The 16,341-nt window shown below is 39.9% G+C and overlaps 1 protein-coding gene across 1 annotated transcript; it reads right to left on the bottom strand.

Moving 5' to 3' along the window:
- Positions 1-2,348: 2,348 nt before the first annotated feature.
- On the bottom strand, positions 2,349-15,991 carry llgl2 (LLGL scribble cell polarity complex component 2; the record flags this gene model as incomplete). Its single annotated transcript, XM_005944848.3, is given in 21 exon segments — positions 2,349-3,775; positions 3,879-3,940; positions 4,648-4,690; positions 5,040-5,087; positions 5,259-5,284; positions 6,289-6,439; positions 7,272-7,536; positions 7,923-8,089; positions 8,174-8,290; positions 8,410-8,557; positions 8,649-8,796; positions 9,704-9,900; positions 10,672-10,767; positions 11,942-12,046; positions 12,835-12,988; positions 13,072-13,139; positions 13,429-13,640; positions 15,135-15,289; positions 15,477-15,531; positions 15,616-15,745; positions 15,829-15,991. Coding segments are annotated over 20 exon segments (2,488 nt in total), but the record flags the coding sequence as incomplete, so codon positions are not given.
- Between the last annotated feature and the right edge of the window lie 350 nt (positions 15,992-16,341).

The raw sequence follows: 16,341 nt of genomic DNA, 5'->3' as shown, positions 1-16,341 counted from the left end.
CTCCCTCTACCTGTCCTACACACACTTCAAGTGGTGTTCAGGACATGCAGGCAGGACATGGAGACAGGTAGTCTTTGACATCCTTAAAGATGGGACCAGAACAGGCACTGGAGAAAAGAGATGGTGCAGTTCTTACCAGGGTGGCAGGTATACCTGGTGGTCTGGGCACCGTGTATTACTTGGAAGGTACAAAAAGATGGTTAGGTGGACCGATACCTTGGTCTTGGTTGTCACACTGGAGAATCCTGATCAGTGATCACTGAGTAAGCGAAGCACCTGAAAGCAAATCTACTGCACAATCGTAGGGACAATGAGGTGGGAGAGAGAGCCTTTTCTGAATACTAAGTAATTATAAACAGCAATACCTGAAGACAGATCTGAGGTGTCAGATGGCTGAAGGAGACAAACACGATTTTAAACAGTGCTGGTGACAGAAATTGTTCCAACCTAAGATGCTATTATGGGTCCAGTAAATGTGGACCCATAACCAGCTTGCTTGACCTACAACAAGTGGGGGGTTCCAGGGGCTTCAGAAATGTACAATTGAATGTGAGAGACTACTCTGTGAGCGATGTCAGAGAGGTGAGTTCAAACCACTGCCAAACCACCCCTCAGCCTGTGCTTCAACGATTCTGATAGTTAGTATGACTCGGGGATGTTGATTCATTTAAGCTAACATAATGATCCTGCTGTAACCAGGTTTGTGATTTTTTTATGTTTAAGTCGTATTTTGCTGGTTTCACATTTAAGTTAAGTCTGTTTGGGAGCTGACAGTTTCTAAGTGGATGGGGTTTTGAGGGGATAACAGGAGGTGTGAAGCTGCAGAGAGGCGTGTAAGACTGAAACTCTGCTTCCTGGTCCCAACTCTGGATAGTCACGTTTTGGGGGCTTTAATAAATTTGGCCAGATTTCTAGAAATGACAGCTGCTCCATCCAAAGTGGGATGCATGCCGTGTCTCCTAACAAAACCAGGTTTCCTCCAGAAAGTTTCTCAAGTATCTATAAAGCCCACATCGTTTTTGGGACACCACTTAGACAGCCAGCAATTTAAGGAGGACATGCGGCTAAACAAACTACAGAGTACGACATTGTTTTGGCAAAGTTGAGCACCAATTCAGTAATAATTTCAGTGACCTTCGATTGACATAACCAGGTGTCATTACTGCCGATGTGAATGATAATTTTACTGAATTTATGTTTACCCTTAGCCAGCAGTTTAAAATTTAAAGGTAAAGGTAAAAAACTTGGGCGTGTGGCTTGGTAGAGCTCTCCTTCAAGTCTCATGTAAAAGAGACAACAAAGACTGTCTTTTATCACCTAAGGAATAAATCAGACAAGTTTTATCACTTGGCAGTGCAGAGATTGTTGTCCATGAATTTGTGCCTTTGTGCTTGATTACTGTAATGCTCTCCCTACTGGGTTACGGAAGAAAAGTTTTAGAGGTTTACAGATGGTACAAAATGCAGATGCTCACATTTTAACCAAAACTGGGAATTTTGAGCACATTATCCAGTACTGAAATCTCTTCACTGGTTGCCTTGCCAGATTTAAGCAGATTCTAAGGTCCTGTTGCTCACCTACAAGGTATTAAATGGTTTGGCGCCTTCATATCTCTCTGACCTTTTGTACCTCTATGTTCCACCCTGTGCTCTCCGATCTCAGGATACTGGCCTTCTAAAGGTTCCTAAAACCAGAAGAAAAACTACTAGGAAGCCTGCTTTTTTTTTTTTGTGGAACAACCTCGCTCAAGATATTAGGCAGGCATGCTTTGTGGTTTTCAAATCCAAGTGTTAAAGACACGCTTGTTCCCCCTGTCCTACATGTATTAATTCTATGCCTCAAGTTTTTCCTGGTTCTTATCACTTTTCCCTTTTGCTTTATCAGTTTTTAAACTGTATTGTTTGTTTGTGTGTGTGTATATATATATATATATATATATAATTTTTTTTTTATCTTCAAATACCTGTTCAGCACTTTGTTTGAAAGTGCTTTATAGATAAAGTTTTTATTATTATCAACACTTGGATCACGCAGGACAGCTGATTCCTCCTTTATTGTATAGATTTTACCAGAGAGTTATGCTCTGCAAGTACATAACACTGTAGCTAGGCTTTTTGGAGGAAAAGATACCAAAAAAGGAGTACTGAGCTTTGGCAGTTCATGAGGGTCAAATAATGGGTTCTGAGTTGACATGTGGTCTCTGAACCAAGCACACATAGACTTGAAGACTTGGGGACACTCACAATCAAGTATTGCATTGCAGCATAGTCATTTTGTGCTATGTTTTTATTAAAAAAAAAAAAAAAAAAGGAGATACTGTGCAGAAAAAAAAAAGAGCCAGACAGTCATTCTTTGAAAAAACAATTTTATCCTAGAAAACTGTAGTGTAAAGTTATTAAAAAAAAATTAGGGTTCTTTCACTACAAAAATAGATTCTAGACTGATGCTAAAACACCCAGCATTGTGAGAGATAGTACCAAAATATTTCCTTGTGTGATCTAAATAGCAGCCAACCCCAGTTACAACAGATCCACAGGTAAAGAGTCATTTATATATTAAAAATATTTCAGCACAATAGTTTATAATTACATTCCTAAATTACAGTATTTATTACCTGCAAAAGCAAAATATTAAAATCAGAACATGCACAAAAATTGCAGTAGTGCATCAGTACCTATGCGTGGTGTAAAGAATGTGTAATGCTAATTAAATGATAAGTCAAAATAACACACGCACGCACGCACGCACGCACGCACGCGCACACACACACACGCACGCACGCACACACCAATCATCTCAGGCATTACTGAACATGTTCCACTGATTTTCTGAATAGCATGGAGGCTCATTAACATAAGAAGAAAAAAAACTAAAAGTTAAAATCATGCCAACTTTGTCGATATAAATTTAAAAAGTTAAGACATGAAAAAATATAAAGACTATGCATGAAGTGAAAACGCATGATTTGTGTTACATCAATGTTGTATAAACAAACAAAACCAACAAAGAACCCCAAACGAATTAAAATAGTATCACCTAATTCAGACTGAAATGCGCGTTTCCTCTGCGTTTCAGTGTCTCAAGAATTTGTCAAGTTTTTGTTTTTTGTTTTTTTTACAGCAACTTGTTAATTTAACATTTTATAATTTTGGACACAACATGTTTTTGCAGGTAGAAATGGGCTTACCTACAACTAATCACAAATCTAAACTACACAAAATATTTATCAATGTTATTTAAAATCATCCCCCAAATTTCTTCTTCATGTCTCTATGAGGAGATGAAGGCCAGTAAGATATACAGCAGAGTACAGTGACTAGATGGTGATGCTGGTAGTGATAAAGGCCATTAGAACATCAAGTGAATTTAAACAAACAGTTTTATACCAAACAAAACAGCTCAGTAGCTTCCATGTCAGATGTAGAAGGCTGATTTGAAGGGATCCGGTCACACGCCAGTAATGTGCCTCATCCAGCTTTGGGTTTAAATGGGTGTGGCCATGCTATGGCAGCAGTGTATGGTCCTTAGGCACATGTGGTGTCACTTCCTTCACATTCTTTGCACCATTACTGAGCCAAAGCCCTAGATGTTCAGAAAGCCCTTCTGACAAGAGCCTATTGGTGTCTCTATGAAGGGGCCAGTGTGAGCGCAGCATCAGTAAATGGCGGGATGGGTAAGTCTTTGAGGAGAGGGGTCAGGTGTCAGTAGTGTCAGCTAAAATGGAGGCAAGACCTGTTGCTTAGGTCCACTTTAGACATATCAACATGTCGGTTCTCTGTAAAGATATAGCACAAAAACACCATGAACCAACAGATGTGGATTCAAAAATTGATTGCATGTTTTGCATTTGTAGGAAAGAAAGTGCTACAAAGTCTCACCTCAGCTGTTGAGATAGGCTCCTCACGCAACAGCACTTTTCACATTATTCTCCAGGAATGACCTTTGACAAACAGAAAACAGAATCCATTAACACGATTGGTTACAACTGTCCAACTTCATGTTCACCTTTAAAAACCCAAGAGCTATAATCTCAGCATTTTAAAAGTTTATGAAACAATTAGAAAAAGACTGAGCAAGTACAGCTTGTTTGCAAGGCTTACTAGGCAAAAGCCTCTTCTCGCTATAAGGAACATAGAACCGTGCCTTAGATTTGCAAGGTTATATTTAAATAAACCACAAGACTTTCGAAAATGATTGGGATGATTGAGATTGAAGTAAAGATGTATGGTCAAAATGCACAGTGTGATGTTTGTCGTTAATATTGGAGAAATGTTAGAAGAATTTCTGGGTTGAATGAGTTCAATTTTCTCGTAACATATCAAGTGAAAATCTGCAAGAAAAAAATGTTGGTAGCTTTTTAAGCCAAAGAATTACGTCAGTTTACTTTTAAAGGTTAATTGGGAAAAATATTAATAGAGTCAGAGTTCTGGGATTAACACCAGCAACGCTGCTTTCCAATCACAGTAACAACACAGACTGAAGTTGCTCAGTACATTTCCCCCCCCGGAGGTGCACGCTGCAAACACTTCTTACAAGCAGATCTAGCTGCACACTGCAGTCATGTTTCCAGCCTGAGAATGGCACAACATCTTTTTTTTCCTTATGTAATTTTTGTACAACTACAAAGAATGTGTTTGTGATACTTGCATTTGATCTCCTTCTAGTGACTTCTGGATCTCCTGAAGTACTTCTGAAAAGAAAAAAACAAAACACAAAAAAACAACTGTAACCAACTATTGCTTTTAACAACACCACACTTTGTCATGACTTGGAGCGTTAGCTCAGTCACAACAAGCCAGCTCACTGGGGAAAAAATGAAGTTGTATCAGTTCTGTGCTTATACATGGTTCTGAGACATGTGATTTGGATGTTTCAAATGACAATGTGAGTAAGAGGCTGCAGGACCAGCTCAAAAAGGTAGCGTATAATTCAATTACAACTGAAGCCAGATTTCCTTTGAACAACTACAATGTCTGAGGGACATACTAGTTGACCTTCCAGGTCTATATTTCAGGATATTCTTCTGCCTTTGTACTCACTCTCATCATTCAGCAAAGCATGCTCCATAACATGTTTAGCTGCATTTTCTGCAATAGATGGCATGTCAACACAGTCAGCCATAGACAAGGTACGTGTAAAAACAGACAGCACATTTAGCATAGCACAGAATTATAAAACACCACAGAACACAGAACACACACTCATGTGGCACATGCACATTTAGTTACAATGATATTATTTGTTTTTAATTGTTTTACCTGCATCCTCACCATCATGTTTGGCTCTGAAAGGACAGAGAAGACAGAAAGTAATGACAGCTCATTCTTAGGGATGTCAAAACATATCAATTATTGTAATATGTAAAACATGTAATATTAATATCCTGTTAAAATATTTGTTAAAGGGGACAATGAACTGGAAGTAAAATGAGTACATTTTGCTGATATAGCCATACTGGCTGATTTCGATCTACAGTCACTGGAAGGTTGATGTCACTTATAAACATTAAGAGAAAATAAAAGACACAAAAACAGCATAACTGACTATATTGGAGCTAGTGATTTATACATTGGGAGGAGGAGGCAAAATATGTTATAATAATAATAATAATAATAATAATAATAATAATAATAATGATAATAATGGATTGGATTTATATAGCGCTTTTCAAGGCACCCAAAGCGCTTCACAATTCCACTATTCATTCACTCTCACATTCACACACTGGTGGAGGCTACCACTCAACTATGCGCTTTAGTTGAGCGGTTTTACTTTTCCAGGTGTTGAGGCACGCCTGAGTCAGGACTGTCGGCATCTCTCAGCCTCACGCATTATTTTGGACATTCTATGTCCCAAGAGTGAGTTTCACCAACCAGGGATCAGAACGTCAGACAGCCACTCTGACGGCCATCAAATCCACCAGACCAGACCGCTGTGTCTTTTCCTCTTTTTTTATAAATGCAATTTGCACTTCTGTGTTACACAATATCAGTCTTGCTTCTACCGTTTTTAAGCTAACTTCATTTTTACTTTTCTTTCTATCTACACACTCTGCACACATCAGTGAGATTTCTATCTAATGTTTATTATTTCTTCACCAGGGTCAGTCTTTACAATCTTTCACTGTCTTTTATATACTTTTTGGCATTATTACAATGTATTTACTCCCATTTAACATGGAAGTTGTAACTACGAGCATCATCTAACAACCTGGCTTAAATTGCCCTACAGCAAACTTTTGTATTCAGCAAACACCAACATGATGAAAACAAGGAAACCTATGAGTACCTATGAGTAGATGAAGCTCCATCTGGCTGTGACTGGTGTTGGTTGGAGCAGCCAGAATGAAGTGGAGCCTCCACCAGACAACGAGGCTCCACAACACAGCGGGTCGACAAAGAGAATCTTTCAAACTCAGACGGGGAGATCAGGTAGAAGCCTGAGGGAGAACAACAGCACACAGGAGCTTAGTGAAAGTGGCAAGCAGGGTGGGGGTGGGGGGACCTATGAATGTAGATAAGTGCACTGGCAAAATGACTGTCCATTGAACAACAACAGCAACAAAAAAAAACATGACAAAAATCACATTTTAGGAAGAAAATCTCACTTCTAAAAACTCATGGCAGCAGTTACTGAACAGCATGGATGTAAGCGGCATGAGGGTTCTTTCCATTTAAAACCAACAAACATACAAACGAAACAATCCAATTTTCATAATAATCTGACAGTAAATGGATCTTTTAATCTGATTAACTTATCCCACAATACAAGTCTGTCGGCATGTACTAACACAAATCACAAAATATACAAATTGTAACCCCAGTTTAGCACCATGAAGCCAGTACTTTTTCTGTCAGCGAAATCAAAGTCGTTCTAAAATCAGGTCTTGTTGTACAGGCATCTTGAAACACCTCACATTCCTTATTTGGGCAGTTATTTTGAAGTGTGTGTCTAAATTTTTTTTAAAAGCTGCTTTAGAAATTGCTGTTGCAAAACACTAACACATATTTTAACTCTGAATTCTCTGACTGTCACATGTTTCTTTAGCTCTTTGTGGAAAGTCAGCAACTTGTTACTGATCCCCATCTCTTCAAATGGCTATTAAGGCTAAAGACTTTAGGCTAGAACAAAGACATACATGACTTCTGAAAACTGCTTCTAGAAGGTCGAGCTAGAGACACATCTGTATTGTTGATGTTATATTCTAAAGAGAATGTATTTAGAGCCCCAGTAAAACAGAGGAAGAAACGTGTGCGCGGGTGGCTCTATACCTTGGCCGTGCTTGGTGAAAACACAAGAAGCGATTCCACTGACGTCCTCTCGGCGGATGCAGGGGTAATGTACCTGCATCTTGACGTGTGGCAGTGACACCACGTGAACATCGCCCTGATTAGTCAGGACCAACAAGCCGCTTTCACCATAGTCCTCTGTCCGACTGCTGCCAAACCAGGCCATGCCTACCCTTCGCACTCGAGAGCCATCAACAGCAGTCAGCTTTAATTTCATCTTAGCACTAACTTTTGGCAGCGTGAAAACCTGAACACACACAAAACAAATGCATTGGTATAGAGTTTACAAAATTTTAAGAGGATTGAATATTTCTATCCTACACCTCAATAAATAACAGTAATTGTACCGATATTAAAAATTGTGAGCCTAGACCACATAAATGGCACTCTCTTTAGAGCATAGAACAAGCTAAGACACAGCAATGCTCAACAAGTGACATGAACCAATAGTAACTGATTTAATTGTTATTTTTGAGGGCTGTAATCTACAGGTCTTTAAAAATACTACCTGAAAACATAATACTTTTAGAAACTTTTACAAGAAACAAGACATTTTAAGACCACCTTTTCTTTGATATTAACTTTTTAAGACATCTTAATGACCCACTGCAACCCTAGTGCTCCAAGTCTAACCTTAAACTGTTCCTCAGACACGACCAGGAGGTGGTGTGAGCCCTGCATATCAGGTGCGCGAGCCAAATCGTGAGCCACCTCCAGGGGCTCAGGGAGAGGAGCCCCATGTCCATCTAACACCACAATACCAACAACAGGAGCGCGGTGCATCAGCTGAATCTCCTTGGCTGAAAATAAAGACGCAAATCAGAGACAACTTTACAAGAGGAGGGCAGAGCTGAGAGATCAGGCCACCACAATGTTAAACCTACATAGTTGAGCTGTGACAGGCTCATCTGCTCTATGCTCGACAGAAGGAAGGCGAAGCATGTAGGCAAACACACAGCCACCATTGGTCCCTGCCCATAGGGAGGGTGTGTTATGTGAACCTACAAGAAAATGAGGAGAAACGTAAGGAAATGGAAACAACCCAAAGTTCTGCCCACTATTCATTTCTGTAGCAAGTGCTGTTTACGTACTATAGTACACGTTTAACACGCAAACTCACTGTCAGAGAGGAAGGTGTCAGCAAAGTAGAGCGTCCGTACTAGGCCAGTGAAAGAGTCGTCTGAAGAGCGAGCTTCAATTTTCCTCTGGACGGGAGCCAGCTCCATCTCTGCCAATTCAGCCTCCAGACGAGCATTTGCCTCTTGGAGCTGCTTAGGCAGATATCAACATATATATATATAACACATGCGACAACGGAGAAACACGGAACAGATAGCAGAGTCCTTTTTACGATTCTACCTTAGTAGCAGTGTTAACATGTTGTTTTCTTAGAGAGACTCTGCTACGTCTGATTCGTCTAAAGGATTGTCGCAGGGATTTCTTTATGCTCTTCACTCTGGACAGAGGACCCTCCATGGCCAGCTGATCGCTGGGGTTTAGTGTGCACCTAAAAGTTTGAAAACACAATATGAGCACATATGATATGCAGACAGCTGCACAAATACTTTGCTTACTCCTAAAATGTAACAAACAAAGACACAACAAGGCTACAGTTTTTCTCATAACATGTACGGTGACTTGAGCATGAGTGACTGATATATTAGGTTGGAATATCCACCTAGGTAAATATTATATCCCTATATCACTTGTACTGTGTTAAAACTGAAGATTTCCTTTGAACATGATGGATGACAGCTGGGACCTGGGCCTGATGCATGAGTGATAACTGATGGATCACTGGGTGGTATCTGGGCTGATGCAGTCTCAGGAGTGGGTGGTAGATAGTACTAAGGCCAGCTGCATGAGTCTGCAGGTCAGAGAGACCTGCTGAGAGCCACAGAGGGCAGGTGTGTGTCGCTGTCATAGACTGTCTTGAGTTTGTTTGCGTAACTGTTATTATGATAGCCATTATGGTTTAGATTTGTTTTGGATCAGGTTTTGTCAGGTAGTGGTTGGCACTGTTGCCTCGCAGCAAGAAGCTTTGAATCCACCATCTGGGTGAGGCCTTTCTGTGTGGCGTTTCCAGAAGACAATAAATGATTTTTTTTTCTCTGTATGTGTTATTGTAGGGTCTACCTTACAATATACAGCCTTGAGGCGACTGTTGTGATTTGACGCTATATAAATAAAATTGAACTGAACTGAATTGAATTTTCTACCCAGTAGTTAACGAATGGTTGTATCAGTTTTAAATTTTGCAAGTTTGAAAGCTTGGCTACATCCAACTTGCTTCTTTGTACTACGAAAGAAAATGATGGCTAAAACACATCCACTAACATGAAACAGATTTCCTGGAAGTTGTAAACACAGTACAGACACACATGTTTCACATCTTTCTTAATGCTTCTCCTTACTTGATCAGGACACTGTTCTTCTGTTGGTAGTCATATAACCCAAACCCATGACTGGTGCCAAAGGCTATCAGCTTCCACTCTGAGTGCAGTGTGAGAGCAGTGACCACAGCTGGGGGCTGGCACTGGACAACAGCAAAGGGCTGGAAGCCTGCAGGAAACATCACTGGGTCTTCCTGGATATCCAGCTGAGTGTGGCCCTGTGAAGGAAGACGACTATCAAATGCTGGAATATGTAGTTGACGGTGTAACAATAGAAAGGTTTTATGATAGCCTTCAGAGCACACATAGTAAGCTAGTTATTATTGTAAATGCAGCATTCAAAGCCTTTTTAGATCACCTATTTTTGTATGCTGTATATGTTTCTGGATTCTGCAAAGTCTCAACTTTTGAGTTTTGGCTGCTGCTTATTTCTGGAAGTACAACTGACCTTATTTAGACAAGACGGTGGATTTCTTAGTTATTAATGCTACTTAGCTTGGTTGCAAAGTTGCATTAATTAAATTTTTCATTCAATCATTTTTGTGCCAGACTGCAAAAACACTTTTTGGGGGAGGCATCTGTAGAGAATGAAAACTCTGTTGGAGACAGAGTAGCACTTAGTAAAACTTCTATACAGCATCTCTGAGTGAAATACTAGTATTTCATTAATCTGTTACCTTACCCTTGATAAGTGCATATGTGTATGTGTACAGAACCCATACAGTATATGGATGTAGCTGAGGCCTGCCAGTTTAGACACTGTCACATATAGTGTAATGCAGTAACACTTAGATTAAAGAAACACATGAACAAAAGGAACCTACAAAAAATTTACAGAGCTCATCTTGAAAAAAAGTTTCACAATGCAGGGCCTAAAACATACGGGTCACGTTACAGTGGCCAGATCCGTCCTTCATCATGTCTACAGCTGCTGCATGTCACTGTAAAAACATAAACAAACATAGCGAGTAATCAGTTCTGTTCTTTACCTTCCATCGAAATCCTTCTTGGCCTTGCAGCAAATCCACAACTTTAGCCTCCACGGTTTGCTCTGCTGCCTCGTCATTCAACTCCAACATTAGGATCTGCAAAGTCAAAATAACAGTGGGAATAATCACAATAATGTGATATCAATGTAGGCCTACACACACACACACACACACACACACACACACACACACACACACGGTCTGCGGACAGTCTTTATCCTTCAAGCTTAGACAATAAGGATTGTCTGTAATATTGCATTCACATCTTCTTGTAGAACTTCAAGAGGTACTTTATGCACTCTTAGTTAATCAGCCAAAGAGGGTCCAGTTTTCCAGTTCAGCCATGATCCTATCACACACAATTGTATGATAAGTTGCACTTGGACCTGGTGACATCACCCCCCTTGAAATGACGTTTTGGCCAACCCTTGGCATAGCATTTGTGTTGTACCTCGTTGATCTCTAGTTGAGAGTAGTTTCTTCCAGCTATTTGAACACTGAGCTACTAGTTCTTTTGCTGTTAGTCTAGATGTTGGGTGTGATTCCATAGGTCCCACATCCACTTCCTGTAACCCCTTCCACTGGGATTCCTTGGTAGTAGCATTCCAACAACCCCATATTCTCATACCTTGTGCACTTATGCCTTCTTGTCTTCTGGTTCTTCAACACTGCCGGTATAGCTTTAATTACACTTCTCTTGCATATATTCCAAGGTAGGCTTGTGTAGCATGGGGGAGTCTTACTGGATACACATGACACAGCATGACAGCCAACCTGGAGTTTGCCAAAAAGCACCTAAAGGACTCAAAATTCTCTGGTCTCATAAGAGAAAGATTGAACTTTTTAGCCTGTAAGCCAAAGCACTATGCCTGGAGGAAACTAGCCATTACAATCCCTGCACTGAAGCATGGTGGTGGCAGCATGATGCTTTGGTTGAGGGAAAAGAGTGTTTATGAATATAAATAAATTCAACACTGAGCGTGAAAAAACTGACTTCTTAAGCTCTACTACGCCTACATATGCAAGAGGGCGTAAGAATCAACAGAAAAATCTAAATTTCTCTCAAACTTCTACAGAAGGTCAAAGGTCAAGAGCAGGCTTTATCATATATACTGACTTACTAGCAAAGTATAATTCTTAAAACTTAACTCTAACTTGACAAGTAAGAGTTTACCTTACTGATGTAAGTTAAGTGCTTAACTTACTCTACATCAGAGATATGACTTAGCCCAACATGACATAGGTCTGTTGTAAAATTCTCAATAGTCACCTGTCCCGCAGTGCCAGCTACAGTCAGATAACCACTATATTTGCAGAGATGGATCTTCTGGATGCCGAGCCTTGGGTCATCACTGTAGGGGTCAAAACAGCCAACCTAAACAGAAACATGACAAGGGTGAAATTTAGAGTAACACCTCTACTTCCAGCTTTGCCTAATATGCTGCTATGCAAGACCTTGATTAACATTCCTCTTTGACATAAATCTTAAAATAAATAACTGCTGTTAATTTAAAGTAAAATACTGTAAAATAATATGTTAATTTTAATGCTAATTAAGATTAATTATAAATTCATTAGCATGGTTGCCTGAGAGCAAGCACGTCCTGGGTTCTAAATAACCATCTGGCCAGAAGCTTACTGTGTGGAGTGCCCTCCTCCCACAGCCCAAAGACATGCACTTAGTGGGGTTATGTATACATAGTTTACTCAGGAATTATTCAAGTATTCTGATTTTAGTGATTCAAAATTGCCCATTGATAATATTTTTGCATTTAAGAACACTTTTTCTTAAAAACAACAACAACAAAAAAAAAATTACACACACACACACACACACACACACACACACACACACACACACACACACAAATTCTAATATTCTAGTTCTAGTTTTGTTGAGAAATGTTATATGCGGTCAAACTTGGAAACCTTGCCATTTATAAAATGCTAACCAACGAGCAGCTCATTTGGAAAGACCTGTGTTTTTTCTATTTGAATATTGATCATTGATCATTATTCGATTACTCAACTAATTGATGGAATTTGTGATAGAATACCTGAATAATACTTAAAATAAGTCCCAGTGTTGTGACATTTCTTTATATTCACCTTAAAATATAAATGAAAATGTTCTTTTCTATAGATTAGATTAGAAAAACATACCTTTCTAAATGGAGGCCATTCTCCTTCAGTCACTTGGTTCATGTTGTCATTGGGGTCAGCATCTGTGTGGAATACTCCAGCTGTGCTCAGCTTGTACATGGGATAGAGACAGACTCCTGATGCATCCCAGAAACGAACTGTGCCATCCTCATGCCTATATACACAGCAGCGTTAGAATCATTTTTACAACTTCAAAAAGACCTTTCAATAAATGTGAATGAAGGCAACCGTACTAACCCCGTGAGGAGCAGATCTCTCTGTGGAGGATCTGGGGCCAGGTTCTGACCTCCTGTTACTGGCCACGGCTGACACGAAGAAAGAAAATTAGTAAGAAAACAGTAAGAAAACTTGATGTCCTCAACCATCATCTTATATTCAAGATGCACCATTCAAGTTATGATGAACAGCCTTTTAGGGGATTCTTTAGAGTCTCATACGGTGGTAACATTTCCCATCAGTAATAATATTGGCACTTAATGGAGTGACTGTTTAGCCTGTGTTCTTACAGATTCAAAGAAAAAGTGAAAACCTGTCATGCAGTCAGAGAAATATAAATATGACGGGACATTATTTTCAATTTACAAAGATATTTACCTTTTTTGAGTAGTGTGCATTCTGATGCTTTCCAGCAGCGAAGATCCTCTCCCACAGTTTGAGGGGAATGGTGGAGACATGATGTGAGCATGTTATGGCTGAACTATGAAGGGGGACCAAGTAAGGAGTCTGTATGATGGGCCAGCCCTCAGTCTGCAAGTCAATAACTATCAGCTCCTCCTCCACCAGGACAACCAGGGCACTGGGCTCTCCTGCAGGAAGATACACAGCAGCTAATAAACTGAGATCTGGGATATGCTTGTGTCTCTTGTCAAAACTGCTCTCATTTTTCTGGGCTGCTGTGATGAATAAATTACAATTACACAAGAGAGTTATGTTCAAATTTACACAAACCCTTGTCAATTCAAACTGTGGTAACCTTGCCTTATCTGGCAAGTTGTCTTTGGCTGCGTTCACACTGCAGGTCTTGATGCTCAATTCCAATTTTTTGATCAATCCGATGTTTTTGTCTGCTCGTTCACACTACAAATAAAATGTGACAGCAAACACGCTCTAGTGTGAACCCTCAAGCGCCCGCATGCGCAAAAGAAGACGTCACACACAACGCGCTGTTTAGACCCAGAGCAACAGTATTGTTTGACCGATGGCCTTAATATAAAGACTTGTTTTGGACTTTACGTTTCCCAATTTTGCTTTAAGTTATAAAGTTATTTTGTTATTTACAAATGGCCTAATAATGATCCTTATTGCTGTTTTAGAGGAGCGGTGCTTCAAAAGATAGTTGGAAATTTCTGTCAGAATCTGCAGATTATACAGTACAAATAAAATGTTCACGTTCCTCCAACGTTGTCTTCCCAACAGTTTCACTAACATCTACACTGGATGGCCAGGAAGCATTCATATGATATGGATATGGGTCGCATACGGTCAAAAAAGTCAGATTTGATGCGCTTTCGCCCGCAGTGTGAACGTAGCCTTTGTCTGCGTGTGGTGTGGTCAGGTGATCAGAGATTGGGAACACCTGGGTACAGTATTGGTTGGTATAAGAGTACGCTCTACTTGTTCCCTCAGAAAGAGCGATTCCTCTGCTCCTGAGGATCATGTGCTGTAAAACTGTTTTGTTGTTTTTATCCAAATATTTAACTCACCAAGCTAGCTCATATGCAAAATTCCAACCCTACTGACTGACACATCTCATGTTCAGCTCAGTTAATTTCAAATAAAGCCGTTTATTCTTTTATCTGACTAACTACATCACCTACCGTTACTTGTTATCACTTTTTAGCCAATTGTGACATAACAAATAGCACTACATGGTTCAAAGCAATTAACTGATGTCATTCACTTTCTGATAGGCCCAAAAACTCTTGACTGTTATTGAGTGTTATTTTTTTCTAATGGGGGATTTGACATCATTTGTCTTTTCTACATTTGGTTTATGAGTATTCCCCCCAAATAACATCAATATCATGATTAATATGTTTTGGCATTTAAACTGTGTTCATTAATGTTTGTTCACTTATTATAACTGCGTCCTTCTACACAGCAACAAAGTAACAAAGTTTAAGTAAGTTAAACACTGAAGCAGTGTTCCCCTGTGTATTTAGTATGTTTGTGCACTCTTTATAGGACCTAACAACATCAGAGACTGGGGAACATAGATCTTCAATGCTGTCAAATACTTTAAGAGTCCCATATTTAAATGTGCTGTAATTTTGTTGCCAGTTTGTTGGTGTGTGGCCTGCCTGTGTGCTCCGGTCCATCTCTAATGACGAAGAAGTCGATGATCCTGGAGGTAAAGTCCAAGGCCACGTGTTTTTTACCATGGATCACTGTAATACAGTGTCTGTCCCCATAACTGGCCCTGGGCATACCACCACTGAACAGCAGGAATGGAGGCCTACACAAACACGCAAACATACGTACACACAAGGTTCAAGTTCAGTTCCATTTGTTCAGTGATTAATGTGTAACAGCGGCTCACATAACATATCTGAGAAGTTAAATATTAGAAAGGTGACGACATCACTTTCACTGAAGGAAGCTGACAAAAAGATTTATTTCACCGGTGGATGACGTCATCTTACCCTTCTTCTGTAGGGAGCTGAACTATTTTAGAAATGGCCTTGCAGGGAAAATGTCCTGCAATTATAAAACACAAGTAACCATGAGGCCTAAACCTTTTTACTTTATGATTAATAAAACAGTGGAGAGCTTCCTCTTTACCATAAGGAATGTCTGATTTCTCTTCCTCGTTCGTGTCCTGCCCCCCCACCATCCATCGACAATAGCTTCCATCGCTGTGTGAACTCAGAATGTACTTTCCGTCCTCAGTCCAACACACACTCTCCAGTTGCTATGGTTAGATTACACAGTATTCAGTCAGTTTATATATTGGCAGCTGGTGTTCTGTTCAGGCGTACGTTACATGACAGGTACCTGTGTGGCAGGAATGTGCTGGATGGCAAGTTTTTTCTCCAAATCCCAGATGACCATGAGGCCACGTCCATAGCCAATGATGACCTGATCTGGATCGACCGGGTTCTCTTGTAAGGCCTCAACGTGTTCTAGATTTCTGCGACCGATGTAGTCATCAGGTACGCTGTACACAACAAGCAGAGGAAATAATTCAAGAGAATATCAGTCATATTATTGATGCACAGGGGATGACAGGCAATATATTCTATTATACTGTGCAGTGTTGGGAAGGTTACTTTTAAAATGTTACTCCCCAACACTGATACTGTGTGACAGCAGTTTAGCAGTAACACTTTTTTAAACACTTGAAGTGAGCAGACTGATATTTATAATGTACAGAGTGCTCATTTCCACTGTAATACATGCTCTGAAAGTGACTAAAGAATAGGGCTGTTCGATATATCGATATATATCGGATGACGATATAAAAACGTCTGTCGTTTCATTTTACGCTATCGTTTGTTTCGTGGTGTC

Source organism: Haplochromis burtoni, unplaced genomic scaffold, assembly GCF_018398535.1.
Source record: "Haplochromis burtoni strain Fernald_Lab_line unplaced genomic scaffold, NCSU_Asbu1 Contig_384, whole genome shotgun sequence".
NCBI classification, from domain to species: domain Eukaryota; kingdom Metazoa; phylum Chordata; class Actinopteri; order Cichliformes; family Cichlidae; genus Haplochromis; species Haplochromis burtoni.
Note: the sequence above shows the minus strand (reverse complement) of the source record. Positions and strands in the feature narration are given on the sequence as shown.